Below are 15,242 nucleotides of genomic sequence, written 5' to 3'. Positions count from 1 at the left end.
TATTGTCGGCTCTTTATAGTCCATGCATCTTTTATTTGTGACGCACTGGTTTTTACAATAGCACCTCAGGTTCAAGTCTAAGTAATGCTTGTTAGCCACTTTGTGTTAGACAAATGTATGGACTCGACACCAGATGCACACAGGAACTGCATATTTACCCAAAAAGATACTTTATCTACATAACATTCGGAGAGAAAAAGCAGTGGATCCACAAGTCGTTCTCTGATGGATAGTGATTGGATTTATCTAGCCTCAAACCTCTAATGTCCAGACCTGCATTTGCTTGTTCCATTGCAGAAACGCTCGTCAGACGAAATCGTCTGAGCCTAGCTATCGTATCTTTAAACTTACAGCTTTTCTTCCTATTGCATGTTTTTTTCAGAACAAGAAGAAAACTTTGAGTTTATCATTGTCTCTCTCACCGGCCAGACATGGCACTTTGAAGCTACCACGTACGAAGAAAGAGATGCATGGGTACAAGCCATAGAGAGTCAGATCTTGGCCAGTTTACAGTCATGTGAGAGCAGCAAGAACAAGGTATGGTACACAGAGTAATAATGAAAATAAGTGACAGGTGTATGATCATTAAAAGGAAAGCAAAATCAACAACTCTGAATTCTAAACCTGTATTCCTAGAGACGAGTGTGTGCTAGGTGCACGACAGAGCAGCATTAGAGCCGCAGGCATATCTCAGCTCTTTCAAGACAGCCAGTGCTGTGGCCTGTTTTGCAGTTTATTTTTTACAGCAATCAAGTTAATGGAACTCCTGGATTATCTTTTTTGCCTTCAGTATTGCTCTTAAAAGTTTGACTGAAAGTTGGGACTAGGTCATGGACTCTTGCTACTGAGAAGTTGCACAGCATCGTCACTGCTGCACATTCAGGTTTGCTTCAGGTTAGAGGTCTGCAGAAGGCCCACTAGGAAAAGCCTGTCTTGGAGAAGAGTGGAGGCATCCAAAAACTAGCTTATTTACTAGTTGAATTTCTACTTAAAAATGACTGAGTGTGGCAAAGTTTAACTAAACATTCTGGTTAGCCTGACCATAAATGTGCAGTAGCGTTCAGTCATAGGGTTCTGCCATGATGAAGTAACACGAATCACAGAAATCAGAAATAAGCTATTGCTTTTGTAGTTGTAGTCTTACAAAGCCTACGCACAAGTTTTCTTTAATTACACTGAATTAATTCTTTATGGTTTTGTGCCTTAACTAATATAACAAAAAGCACACCCAGAAACAGTTCATCAAAGCTTTTTGGGGGAAGAAGAACACGGCCTAAGAGCAGCAGGTCTTCTACCTTGCAACACTTTCGTATGATGACAGAAGTAATTTGTTCTCCTTTCCTATCAAAATAAGTAAAGAAGTGTTTAAAATTTGAGACTTCTTCAGCCATTGCTCATTTTTGGAAGGGCAAGAGAACTTCTGCTTCTTGAGTGTCTGTGTTTGCAAACACTTTACAACTACAGAGCGAGGTGTTGCGTGGTAGTGGAGGGAGAGAACTGTGGAGTGATTATTCAGACCTGTAGATCCTTTAACATTATCCACCTAGCAGATTCTCTAATGATTTTAAGTTGCAAGGAAGCGACTCGTGTTTTGAAATGAAGGCCTGCTCTCATTGCCCTGATCTACCAGAGTAGATCAGGCACCAGTAATTGTCGTCATCATAATACAATTTACTTCCCATTTTGTTTAAAAAAATTATTTATTTCCAGTATTTATTTCTGAGATAGAGAAATCTCTTATGCTTATGGTGTTTTGCCTTTCATGGATTTACACGTTGGACTGTGTGTGTTAAGGGAGCACAACAGAGGAAATTTGTACCCTATCACCTATATAAAAATACAAATACAAAAGAGGGTAAGGAGTGGCTGCTGATGTTTACTACACAGTACGCACAGAGAAGATTGGCCTCTGTGTGTATTAAATATAGAATAGAGAATCCATTGATAAGATTATGCAAGTAGAGGGAGCTTTTTGGGTTGTATATTCAACCTACTACAATGCTCAAAGAGGTTGTTTTTTTCTCTAGAGTTACGGAGATCTCAAAACATGTCAGAAGAACTAGCTGGAATAGCAAAGTGTAGTTAGTTGGATGGGTTTAGTAGGTATCCTGTTGATAGATCAGGAGAACTCATCGCCACCTGGCCATACTTAAGACTTGGTCCTCATCCTGCTTAAATCAGCTCGTTGCAAGGAGTCCATTATCTGGTACAGCTAATAGTTTTCTTCTCATAAAGCCCATGAGATGGTTTAGTTTGATAGAGCTGAACTATTTGTACACTGTAACAGTCTCTTTAGGTCCAAGCAGAGGTCATTGGCAGGTCATCATGGAGAGAATTTAAATGGAAGAATGGAAGTGGTCTGATTAAATCTGACCTTTTGATGATAAAAAGGTTTGAGCTGGTTTTGCAAATCATCCCTTAGTCTTCATTAGCAAAAGCTTACCCATCAATAAAAGAAATTGATTTTATAAAATAATATTCTTATCTAATTTATCGCAAGAAGTAGACCTACACTATGACTACTGTTCTCGCGAATAGCAGGATTCATTTTGAAGCTCAGTTTTCCTCTGTGCAGTCTCCCCACTTGTTAGAATTCAGACTGGAGAGCCCAGAACGCTGGGTGCTCCTGCACAGGACAGTGAAAGCCCTGGGAGAAATCCCGAGCTGTCAGAAATGGGAGGAAGGAGGAGTCCTTGCTTGACAGTCATGGGGTTGCAGTACTTGGAGATGCCAAAGTATCACCATTTCTTGAGAGGCAAGACAAGGACTTCAGGTTCCTTGATAACCTTTGTCTATGCTTTCATTTTTGCCATTCGTTCATCTCACAGTTGAGTCATCTAACCCTTTTTATTGGCTTCTTACATGTTGTTTATGAATTTCTTTTAATCTGCTCAGTCCCGTCTGACGAGTCAGAACGAGGCCATGGCTCTTCAGTCCATAAGGAACATCAGAGGCAACTCCCACTGCGTGGACTGCGAAGCACAGAGTAAGTACGGCCATTTGCCTGCAGAAAATTGACCTCTTCTTCTTGGCCAAGACTGCTTCTTGGCTGAGACTTAGGTGAACACCCGCCACGGGCTTTTGTCTTTTTTTGGTATTATGTTCCGTATTGTTTGCATATTTCTTCTTCATTATGGAGTTTGCTTAATCAGACTTATTTTGTGTTAATTCATACTTAATATGTGCTGTGTCAGATGTGTCCTAATGCCACTTTAGATGTCAGCATTTCTTTACTTTCCTTTGAAGAAAAGGAAAAAGAAGTTCTCTGTTTGACATCAGTTACTTCCATTTTCCTTCTGTTTTGGGTGGAGAGGGCGCGTGTGCTGTGCCATATTTTCAAAGAGATAGAGCTTGATTGGTGGTTTTTTGGTTTGGTTTTTTTAGGGTTACTTGTCAGAAGAAACCAAAGTCATTGCTCATTATATCTGGATACTAGAAAACTGATTTGGAATTCTTTTTTTTTTTTTGGGTCCGCTTTGTATTTCTTTCCCTTTTTTATTTTTGAAAACACATACTTAGTGTTCAGAAAAGTGTTCTCAAGAATACTTTGAGCTGCGGTTCACCTCACTAACCCCAGCTGAGGTCATTATTCTGGTGCTCTTTAGTTCCAGGGGTTTGCAACAAAGCCACAAGAAGGAAGTACTCTTGCTCTAAAGCAATTAGTTGTAGAAGCAGAAGGATTGAGAACTTGTGCATTTTGATTTCTTTGATGTTTGAAAGTCAGAACTTTTCCTGTGATATTTAGATGTGCTTAAAATGGAAAAATATTTATTTTTCTTTGGGTAGAATATTTTTGTAAGACTTGCTGTTTAGGATTTTGACTACTGGTCTAAGCCATTCGAACATCCCAGTTAACTTTAAAATGAACATTCATAGGGAAGTGCAAGTGCTTTTGCACAACTAATATGCTATCTGTATAGTTAGCAATTTAGCTGATTCAGGCATCCACCAAACAAACCTATTATCCTCCACATCATCCTCAGAAGGCTTGAAGGGAAGATGGTTAGCACATTAGCAGCCATTTAAAATAAAAAAAAAAAAAAGATTTGGTCTGGAAGTCCAAACCATCAAAATGTGTTTCACATACAGATTGATTTTAATTACTTCTTTTGTGAACTGTCAGATACCTGCATGCCGTCCACAGGAGATGGATGAAGAACAAAGGCAGCTGTCCTGTCCCCAGCAGTTCAGCACGCAGGGATGTGAGTCCCTACTGGACCAGGCTTTGAGCACCAGGACTTGGACCCTGTCAAAACAGCTGTTGACGTGCTGGAAGAAGATCCCACATAGAAATGTCATAGGGTCTTTTCACAAACAGGGAGAAAAAATAGCAACACTGATAAATTAAGATCTTTACATTCCACTGGCGAATAATCCAGTACGCTATAAACAAGCAAACAAGGAAAATGTTGGTTTGGCTTGTATTTTAACACCTACAGCCCAAAGTGACTCTCAGTTATTAGTGTCCTTACATATTCACCTGGTAGTTGTTCAGATTTACACCAAAGCTTTCATATAGTTCAAGTGAAAGGCGTATAAGATGCTGTGCTGTGTATGAGAAGGACGGGGTCTTCAAGTGACCCAGATGTATATTTAGTGCATTTGAAGTACTCACTGGTGTCTGTGAGCAGACCGCAATGGGAGAGTTACTGATTGCTGCTCCAGTCTGTCTGTACAGCTGTGGGTGGCATTTTACTAGACCCTGCCAACTGGTCACCCAGGCAGAGTGGCAACCTGTGGCCCTTTCACTGCAGACTTCCCACACCCACACATGTCCTACTAGTGTACCTGTGATCCGTTTCAGCCCTACCCAGAGTGCACACTATCCCCAAGGTGTGTGTTTCTCTCCCTGCTCTTGTGCATACACCACTATTTACGCAGCCAAGCTAGATGTTTAATCAGGAAAATTATTGTTCAAGAAAGCAGCGCTGGTTTCCCGCCCCCCCCCCCCTTTCAGCCAGGTTGTTTTTCATCCAAATTGCTTCATGGGTCGAGTGGTGCCAGCAGGGATGTGCCAAGAACATGTTGCTGGGAGAGGGCAGGGTGGGACTGCCCTTTTTGGCAACAGTCAACCTTCTGTGGTGTAGCTTTTTTTTTTTTGGGGGGGAGGGGGTGATTTTGGAATCTCGGCTGGAACCTCTTAATTGTTCATATTCTTGGAGACTTTGACTGTTCTTGCCATTTGGCCTTCATCATTTTAAGGCCACCATCATTCCTTTTGAAAAATTTGAGATATTTCCAAAGCAATAGATCTCAAAATGTAAATGCGTACATGAGATGAAGCTCAGCCTGCTCAGCAGCAGCTTTTCCTGCCGGGCTTTGCTGTATTTCCTTCTCTGCCTTTCTGCCTTCCCTGAGCAAGTCCTTACCCCCGCAGCATTTAGCATCACAAACACCAGCGCTCTTGTGGAAAGCTTACGTAGTTTGCATCTTCACAAAGCCAGATGTTTGGGAGCAAAGGAATATGAGACGTTGCTGTCCCTCGGCTCTATTCAAGAGCCATCAATCTTCCACTTCAGAAGTCTCATTCTTCCTCTTTCTAGAGCTCTTTGCCTTTTTAGCACTTCATCACAGCACTTTGTTTCACCAGGGAGTTTCTGCCTTGTTGTATGTTAATCAACAGCAGCAGGACCAGCAGCATCTGTGTGCTGCCAACCTTCTGGCCCTTTGGCAGTCTCAGACTAAAGTTCCTCGAAAGTCCCTTTTTTTAACGTTCCCATCCCAGAGCAATAGATGGTGCAAAGTGCTCTTCAGGTGCTGGAGTTTTTGCCCAAGCAGGTCTCATTTCATGTTTCAGAAGAAAACTGATGTTGCCTTTTCCCAAAGCGTTGGAGTCCCAGTGCTGACTTCTGTCTGGAGAAGGCACTGAAGATGATCAAATTGCTTCAGCAAGCCCAGCTAAATTCCCGCCCCCAAAGGATTTTTAGCTCTTCAGTCTTGCAGCTTGAAGAGCAGATGAGAGTGTAAATAGGAGTCACTCCTTCAAGATATCTGAAGAGCGTGGGATATCAGGTCCTTTCGGTCGGCGAAGAAAACAGGGAGGACTTAAGGAGGAAGAGTCTCATCATGCATTTTCCAGTCCGGGAGTCTAATAACTTACTATGGTGTATTTTTATATTTGAAAACCAAACACTGAAGTAATAATTTGGGTGGTCCTGACAAGCCTGCCATACCCATCACAAGATTCAATTTTGTATGCAGAATAGAAAAGAAACTCAAAGAACAGAAAAGATGCAAACTTTTCTCTCTCCTCTGCTGTGACTCTGCAAGATGCCTTCACCCATGCTTCTTCTTTCCCTGGTTCTTCAGCTCCTCCCTTTAAAGATGCCCTCTGCTCAGCCCAGAGCTATCACACATGCTGAACTCAGGAGGGTTTGGCATGGCGAAGCCATTCATCAGCCACCTCGGGTCCAAAGCGGTGAAGGACATGGTGGGGAGGGATTGTTCTCCTAACAGAGCTGTTCCAAGAGCTTTGGCCTTCAAATGATCAATCTGATTGAGGTCCAAGTCAAAGTGGAGAGGAGGTTTTTGGGGAAGGAGAGAAATAAATACCTCTAAGAATATGGACTGATGAAAATTGTAGTCTGGATATATTCAGTGATGTTAAAAAGCTTATATTTTGTTTGACAAATTGTAAGTAAAACAAAGGGCAGTTAGCTTTATAGCACCTCTGGCTGCAGTGAATGGGCTTTTTAACTTTTTTTACCATCAAATCTGGATGTATGCATACTGGAGAAAAGCCTGCCGCGTGATTGTAAGTGTTCTGAGCATCTTCCAATTCAGAGTTACTGTTAGCATCAGCTGGAAAAGGGAGCTGATTTTTTTCATGATCATCTTCTTTAAAAAAAAAAAAGCTTGAATAGGTAGGGCTTACTAACCACGTGTGGTTCTTTTTCTTATACCTCAGTGATAACAGTTTTCAAGTATGAGACTCAGAAAGTGCTTAACTATGTATGGGAGGAGGAAAATGCAGGTAGGAGCAGTGAATTGCAAACAGAAGTCCCTGAGCATGTAGTTTACAGTAACTTGCCTTAATTATTGGTGGGTAGTGACTTCTGTTATCTAGCATCTGTCCTTTTGAGAACAATTTTCCATGTGCATACACTGAAGCAGAAGTCGTAAGTGACATCGTGTCAGGTTTTTTTTCCCAGAATCCATCAAACGCTGCCACTTGTCCGGGCTCCTCATTAGAGCCCTGTCTTGCTCTGCGTTACCCAGCTGTAACCAAGATCAACAAGTCTGGTTTTTCACTGGATGTCTGTAATGAGTTTGACACTGGCCTTTCCTAGTTTGCCACCTTCAGACTTAGCTGTGTGTTGTCAGATTGTTGAAATTTAAAATACTAGATTGACAAAATTTCATGTAACTTTTTGGTTATTGCTTTGGTGGACTACTTCAGTCGTACCAGCACTGGCAATTGGAAACAGGGGAATATTTTTTTAAATTTCTTCAGTGAAAGATACACTAGATGTGTTTCAAGTACACAGAGGTATCTGGGAGGGGATCAGGTCCTTAGCATCAGTCCCGTTAGAATAATTAGAAGAATATTAATCTCTTCATTCTGAGTCCGTGCTTCTTTGAGCTCATTGCACTTTTTATTTTTGTGAAGATAACTCTGGCCTTTGCAGGTCAGGGACAGAGCTTCATTCCAAGACACAATTTACAAGTTTTAAATTATTATCTGCTCTGTTTAAGCTTTTACTGACAAATGAGTGTGTTTCAAATATACTACTGGTTCCCCCACTGGCAATACAACGAAACGGGTGGAGGTGACCTGAAGAAGTGTTCGGGAGGGGGGTTCGTCATGGTTGTCTTACCAAGGACTTGGAAATCATGGCAGGAGTTTTGTCTTGCCTTATTTTCGGGGGATCTGAAATGCCTCCTGTGTATTCCTAGTATAAGACTTGGTATGGACCGGAGCTTTTTAAACAAAGGATCTGTTTTTCTGCGCAGGTGAAATGAGGTGGAGCATTTTTCTTGTTGGGGATAATTTTAGATTTCTAAGGACTGACTGCAAAATGTCAATCAATGCCTTCAATAAATGTGGGACTTCGCAATTAAAATTATCTGCTTTCCTTTTTCAGCCAAACATGACATGGCAAATTGCTAGGAAACATTTTGTTTCCACATGTTTTAGCTGCCAAAAATAACTTTTCAGTTTTGGATTGCACAAAGTAGAAATGAGTCTTTGGATGAAACTTCCCCAAATGGAAGGGGACACTGGAAATTCGTTTTCTATCAGATCTAAATTTTATTTAGATTTGGATAAAAATGACCTGCCCTCTCACTTAATCACCATTTTCCTGCTTGGCATTTCTGATACCCTACTAGTTCTCTGGAAGGCCCAGAATAAGGCGAGAAGAAAGGATCTGACAGCAGGGGGAGGAAAAAAGGCCACCAAAAATTCCTCCCATACGTCTTTCATTGCATTTGTTAAAGTGAATGTTTGTTGGAGAGAAGGAGATTCGTACAAATCTAGATTTAAATAACACAGGACGGTGACAAAGAAGAGAACCATCTTGGGAAATGACTTTGAATTTCCCGGCTTTTGTCAGATTTGTCACAGCCTTACCATTTGCAGGGTTATTGGGGGGGGGGGGGCGGTGGAATTCTTTTAGCTCATACACTAAAACTGGAACTGTTCAAAGTATCGCATTTTCATCTTAGTACTTATCTGCCTGATCTTACGAGATGAAAACATACCCCATAGTGTGTTAGATGTAAAAGCCATATGTGGGTGATGATGTAGATGGTTATTAAAAGAGTTGATATAGTTAGCAACAGAGACGTTGTATCTAGTCACTCTTTTTTTTTCTCCTTTTTCTCTTGTAATTGGCTACGAGTGTCTCTAGATTCCCAAGGAGGGGTCTTCTCCACTACTTCATCATCAGCTACCTGCCACTGCGTTCCTATTTTCTTTGTTTCGTCTTTTCTCTCTAATTTATATTTTTCTTTCGACTGGAGGTGGAATGAAACATCTTTTGAGACCTCCTCTCTATGGGTTTTTTTTGCTCTTCGAGGGTTTCTTGGAAGGGTTTGTATCTCCACAGGGCAATATTGGCTGTTCTGGAAGACCTTCCAACTGTGCTTTTGGACAGGACGCCTGCATTTTTTTCCCCCAGAGCCATAATCTTTATCCACAAACATTAACTAGAAAGTTGTTAGGTGTTTCATTGTACTAATTCCTTGTGTCCCTTTTCCTGTAGACCCCGACTGGGCCAGCTTGAATCTGGGAGCCCTCATATGTATCGAATGCTCAGGTATACACCGAAACCTTGGCACGCACCTCTCCCGGGTCCGCTCTCTCGACCTGGATGACTGGCCTATAGAGCTCATCAAGGTGATGTCTTCTATCGGAAACGAGCTGGCAAACAGCGTCTGGGAGGAGAGCAGCCAGGGCCATATGAAACCTTCGTCAGACTCCACAAGGTAGGCTTTCCTAGTCCATCTCCCCATGGCACGCAGCGGGCAGGTAGGATGTGATGCCGCGCGTGGCCGAGGCTGTAAGCTATGAGCATGTAAATCCACATTTTGGCATTGCAGTCAGAGGTGGTAGGGCGTTACCACATTTTACAACATGGACTTCTAAAATTCTCCCTTGGAGTATGCCTTGTAAAAATCATTAGGTATATATATCTTCACCGCATGCCCAGGAAGAACATGTGTCAAAGGGAGGGGGTGTCAAAAGTTGAGTGACCCCGTTACTTTTTCACTCTTGTGAAGGTTTCCTCAGCAGCACTACGGTTTTTTTGTTCAATTGACTGACCGACAAAACAGCGGGAGATTGAACCCTCCCGCCTGGTGGTTCCTCAATCTAAATTATGCTGTAATGCCTTGCTTTGTTTCAGTCGGCCACAAAGTTCCTGGCTCTTGGACTATCAGTTTGTGATTCATAACGTGCCTTCAGTAGTTCCAGCTCACCCAGGAATCTGTACCTGGCCGCCAGGTCTTTGGGTTCTTATCACAGATGTTGGAAGTCCTGCTCACTGTGGACTTGCTTACTTCTTTTGTGTGATGTGTGTGAAACCGTAAGTTGGTGGGGGTATGTGTTTCTTATGAGAACAGTGTTTTACCTACCCGTCATAGCTCAACGCAGTGAAAATCTTTCTGCGATACGTTGTCCTACCAAAAGCTAAAGGTTTTTTATGCTTAATTAATCTGATCAGTGCAAAGAAATACATTTTGAAAATACTTTGCTAATTTTAGTAGATTTGAGGTGTGAGTACTACTAGTTGTAAGCAACACATTGGCTTGGGGGAAGCAGAATGACCTGGCAGACTGCGGTTCAGCAGGGAGGTTCAGGCAGGAGAAGGACCTTCTGGACTGCCTTGCACAGCTGGGCCAGCCTTTGACATTCTCTTCAGCAGTGTGTTAGAATTGTCTTGGGGCGAGCTCCAGGGGGGCAGCCTGCGTCCGAGCACTGGCCGGTCCCTGGGTAGCAAACAGCATGGCGGAGGTTTAGCTCTCAGTGTTTGCCTCCTGCATATGAGAGAAATCAGAGGGAATTATATTCTGATTTTGTTTATGTTTATCTCTGGATCCTGCGTTTTCCAGTGCCGGATCAAGTGAAGTTATAACCTGGGAGCGTATACCTGAGCCACCTCGTATGGTGTAGGAGTAGGTTTGTACTGTTGTCTGTAATAAAATCAACTGTTTCTTATTGCATTATTTCGTTAGCACTGAAAAATGAATTTGTGGTGCCACCTTTGGTTCATCTTCGAGAATGAAGCCAGTACATTAATCAGGCTACTTAGATGAATGACTATGCATATAAAAATGTTCAGGGAGAGCTACACAGAGATTTTGTTCATACATAACCTGTATGCCTGCTCCATACATGTGTGTTTTTTGACAGCTAATACAACGATTTCATCAGGTAGATCGAAATCAACTTATTGCTGTCTTTCAGTCATTAGTATTACTTTAGTCCAGAGATCTTATATTGCCGCACCTCACAAATATATGTTGCTCCTCACTGTTGAGGAAAGCTGGAGAGATACCTCAGTTGTAAATACTTTTAAAAGGAAAAGGCACACACTCAATTGGATTCTTATTTTTAAAAAATACTTTATTACACATATAATAAAGGTATTCTCATGAAAAATCTAAAATCCACGTGACTGACGAAATCCATTTGAATTAAATTATTCAGATTTTTATGCTTGGAAGTGAGTTACAGAAAATCAACTTTGTTCTCTTTGTATTTCATGCTCAGAACTTATTTTAATTCTCCTTTGTTTCTGTACATTGTTGTGTTTATATTCAGCTGTTTATGTTTGTCAGTCACCTAACGGCACTTTTTTTCCTGGACTGTAACATTTTTGAACAAAGTTATAAAGATTCATTTTATAAATATACATTTCCATCTACGTGTCCAAGTGCATACCTACGTGATGGAAGAACTGTTAGAGCTGTTAGAAAAAATAGAATTAAGATTATGTGAAAATTTTCCCGCAAAGTGATTGTAATCTTGCTTTGCTACTTCCATTTTTTCCACTGTTTGCAGCAGGGACTGAAGTGATATTTTTCACATAAATACCTGAAAGGTCTGCTTTCTGAAAGTATATGCCTCGTTTTGTGCTTTACCTTGGTCTCTACTAGCATCACAATCCTTCTGTCCAAGATGTGGCAAGAAAATAAGCTTAAGTTCTTTAGCGTGCATTCCATTTTCTCACTGCTGTTTGCAGTTTTGTGTGAGGAATCCTATCAGAAGCAGCTACCATGGACCTGAAGTGGGGTTAAACAAACCCCCCTGTTTTGTTGTTGAGGGGCTGAAGGGGGAAGAGGCAGCTGAAGTTGAGGGACTAGGGGAAGAGACAAGAAAGTAAGCAGGTAGAAATATGACTAGGGAGCTGAGATTGGGATTTCTGGTGGAGGAGGGATGGAGGGAGTCCGAGGATATTTGGAGATCAGGAAGAAAGAAGCGTTCAGCAAAACTTCTTCTGAAGAGGAAGAGAGCTGATAGTGGTGTAGGGCTGTCTCTGCCCATGCTGGTGGGCTCTGGGATCAGCCAGAGTCTGAGAGCTGCTACATGCAGAAGTTCACACACTCAACATGTTCCTGCTTTAATGAGTTCTCTTCTCACCAAAGCCCCATCAGATGGGAAAGTACTCTCGTGTTTTCCTCACAGTTTCTTCTGAACTTGTTCATATTCCCATTCCCTTCTGCAGCCCCACTCACTTCATCTGTCCTGCGTAGTGCTCCCATTTTCAGTTCCACTCATTACTCCACCCTCTATGGCTTTCCATATGTTTGCTCAGACCTCGCGGCTGTGCCTGCAAACGAAGTGTTGGAAACACAAGAACAGAAGATTTCTTAACCATTCCCCCAGCTGATGCAAAGGCTTGGCACAGAGCATCAGTGAAAGACCTTGGACGAATACAATCTTCTCACGTGTTTCTTTGTTAGGCACCCTTCTGTCTCCACTGTGTGTCCACCCGCCCCCCACCCCGCATCCCCAACACAAACAGTTGTCAGCACAATGATGGACGCTCTCTTAAGAGATGTTCGTAGAGGGGATCAGACATACATGGGTTTCACCACGTCGTGTCTTTCTATTGGAGATAAAGCCATCAGTGCAAACCCACAGGCTTTCTAGGGGTAAAAAAACGGTAATTGATTGCTCCACAGATACCAAATCTGCTGGGCTGGGAGGATTGAGGAGTGTTCATGTGCTGGACTAAAAGGAACCTGAAAGTCTTGCCATGGCTTCAGAAGCAGTTCCTTCAGCTTGGGAGAAGTCGGCACTGATCACTGAATCATTGCAGTGGCATCCCATGGGTTCTGTTGAGTAGAGGGAAGGGTGGAGAGACCCAGGGAGACCGATGTTTTGCAGGAGGGATTGCCAACTGGCTAATCTAGGTCACAGCATGACTAAGGAGTATTACTTAGGAAAATGTAACCAATATTTAAAAGAATGGAGCCAGTCCAGGCTGTGAATACAGCTTGCATTTTTAATTTTGTACATTCAAAAATAAGTAGAACCGATACCAAACTTAAACCACATCAAACATACCATACTGCTGTCCTTTCCTAGTCCACTCAGATTCACTTAAAACAAGAAAGTCATGGGGAAAGATAAACCTCAAAACGTGAAGGTCAGAAAGGCTGTCGGATCCGAGGGTGTGAACTCAAAGCCTGAGAGTTCTGTAGCAAAGGCTATTGCTTTCGTCAAGTGTATTGCCCAGGTCCTTGCCCTCCAATGTCAACATGGTGCCAGTGGGTCTCATCAAGTCTGAGAGGCAGCTTATAAAATAGGCAGATCTCCAGGTCATTCGGTGGCTCTGGGTGAAAAGCAGCACCTTGGCTGGCCTCTAGCATGAAACTGGGAGGCAGCGGAGGTTGTGGGAGCACAGGTAGCATGGGATGCCCAAGGAAGCAGCCGAGAATTAAGCAGCAGCACAACGAAAAGTTCAGGCTGAGAGTGTTGACGTGATTTACGGGGAGGCAGGAGGAATAAACACAAGCTCCCGGTGAGCACAGTAAGTTGGTGAAGCGGCAGAGAACCCAAGCACGGGTGACTACGTGCATGTGGAAGGGAAAGGGGACCAGCTGGCCTCTGAGCGGTGGTGTCCGTGAGTCTCTGATTAGGTCGGCTTTGGAAAGCTGGTAATTGGTTCCAGCAATTACCAGCAGCCCTGAGAACCGCCGCTCAAACTTCGGGAGCCCTGTGACAAATTGAAGCTGACTGCTGGTGAAGGAGTATCGACTTCCCATTTCTAAACAGGGGGATCATTAGTCAAGAAAAGCATCTTTTAATTACTCGCAGGAAGAAAAAAAAAAAAAAAGGAAAAAAGGAAAAAGATCTTTCAGTATGGATCCTGCAACAACTGCCATTTTTTTCCAAGTGTATTCAATATTACATTTATTGTCTTGGAGGGGAGAAGGTGAGCAGGGAGAGTTTGCCTGCGGTTCCTCCTTCAGTAATGCGGGTTTAATGTGGAGTGAGAAGTCAAATTAGAGTAAATCAATGTTGCGACAATTAACTGGGTCTGGGGATGAGATCAGGATTTTCCCCTCTAATTGCTATTGATACTATTTAAGTACACTCTTAAAACATCGATCCGGAGCCGTGCAACACAGGAGTAGCCCAGTGGGGGCAGGGGCAGAGCAGCTCCATGGAGGAATGAGAGATGTGGTGAAGCCAGCTTGGAGAATCTGCACTGTGTTTTGCCTGGGCCTGTTGCACCTGGTATGTAGATCTCCTACCAGATATTTGGCTTTATTCTGGAAACACCTCACATGTTTTGCTTTCTCCACGTACTATTCTTGCCTACATGGCTTCTGGTTTGCAGACTTGCTTGCCACTACTGACTTGCTAAGATGTTTTACAAATGAGACAAGATGTCACCATCCTCTGGCCCACTCCAGGACGTGATTATCTGCTCCGCAGCCCTCACCCCTTCCTCTGAGCTCCCAAGGTCTCCACCTCTGTCTTGCTGGGAGCGCTGGGATGGACGTGCCAGCAACAAGGCCACTTCTACCAGCCTGGAAGCTGCTCGCCAAGAGGAGGGAGGGCAGTGTGATATCCAGGCACTATCCCAGCCATGCTTTTTGTTCTCCACCTCAAGTGATGCGGAGTATTTGCATTAGCTATGTGCAAAGTGTAAAGTTAAAGGGCTCCACCATTTCAGCATCTTCTTGAGAATATTCATAAATAGGAAGAACCTCCATTAAAAATGTATTTTTAAACTGAGGGATGAGCAGTTAGTAGAGGCTCGGGCATAGTTGGAAGCTTTGCCGAGGCAGCCCCAAAGCAGCAGCTCTTTAAATGGAGCTTGAGCGTTGGAGCATCCGCTGCAGTTTTGCTCAGGTGGTCTGTTTGCCTGGCAGTCACCCTGTTTATTCTGGTTACAAAAGGTTGTAAGAAAATAGAGAGGTTCTTAACATCGTCTGAGAAGGCTGAAGTTGGGAGCCAGCAGTGTTGGGAATTGACTTTCACCTTACGATGTAAGATCCAGCTTGGTCCCTCACTCACTAATGAACTGCATTTAATGGTGTCAGAAAAAACATTATGCGGCTCGACTATATTTAGCAGACACTTACAGTCCTAAGCCGAAGCCTGGCGTGTCGTTGCAAGGCTAGCGTCCGCTGTGCTGAGCGTGTGCTGGTTTCTGGGGGATAACTGAGGAGTGACTGTTATGAAAAATACTAAACTGTGCCTTCTTTTTTTTGTAAAAGTAATTATTCCTTCATTATAGACAGTACAGGTAAAGGGCAAGCCCAGGGCAACTGAGTAGTTA

At 42.9% G+C, this 15,242-nt stretch overlaps 1 protein-coding gene across 10 annotated transcripts in view; it reads left to right on the top strand.

Moving 5' to 3' along the window:
• AGAP1 (ArfGAP with GTPase domain, ankyrin repeat and PH domain 1) overlaps positions 1 to 15,242 on the top strand; it is a 385,086-nt gene that overhangs the window by 330,975 nt on the left and 38,869 nt on the right. For all 10 annotated transcript variants that reach the window (XM_075429671.1, XM_075429670.1, XM_075429669.1 and 7 more), the window contains 3 exons: positions 383 to 537; positions 2,896 to 2,986; positions 9,207 to 9,429. In XM_075429671.1, the coding sequence (XP_075285786.1) occupies positions 383 to 537; positions 2,896 to 2,986; positions 9,207 to 9,429 (469 nt within the window). The remainder of the gene's footprint in view (positions 1 to 382; positions 538 to 2,895; positions 2,987 to 9,206; positions 9,430 to 15,242) is intronic.

The sequence above is a fragment of the Opisthocomus hoazin genome, chromosome 9 (assembly GCF_030867145.1).
Source record: "Opisthocomus hoazin isolate bOpiHoa1 chromosome 9, bOpiHoa1.hap1, whole genome shotgun sequence".
NCBI classification, from domain to species: domain Eukaryota; kingdom Metazoa; phylum Chordata; class Aves; order Opisthocomiformes; family Opisthocomidae; genus Opisthocomus; species Opisthocomus hoazin.
The sequence above is the reverse complement of the archived record's forward strand: the minus strand, read 5'-3'. Positions and strand labels throughout refer to the sequence as shown.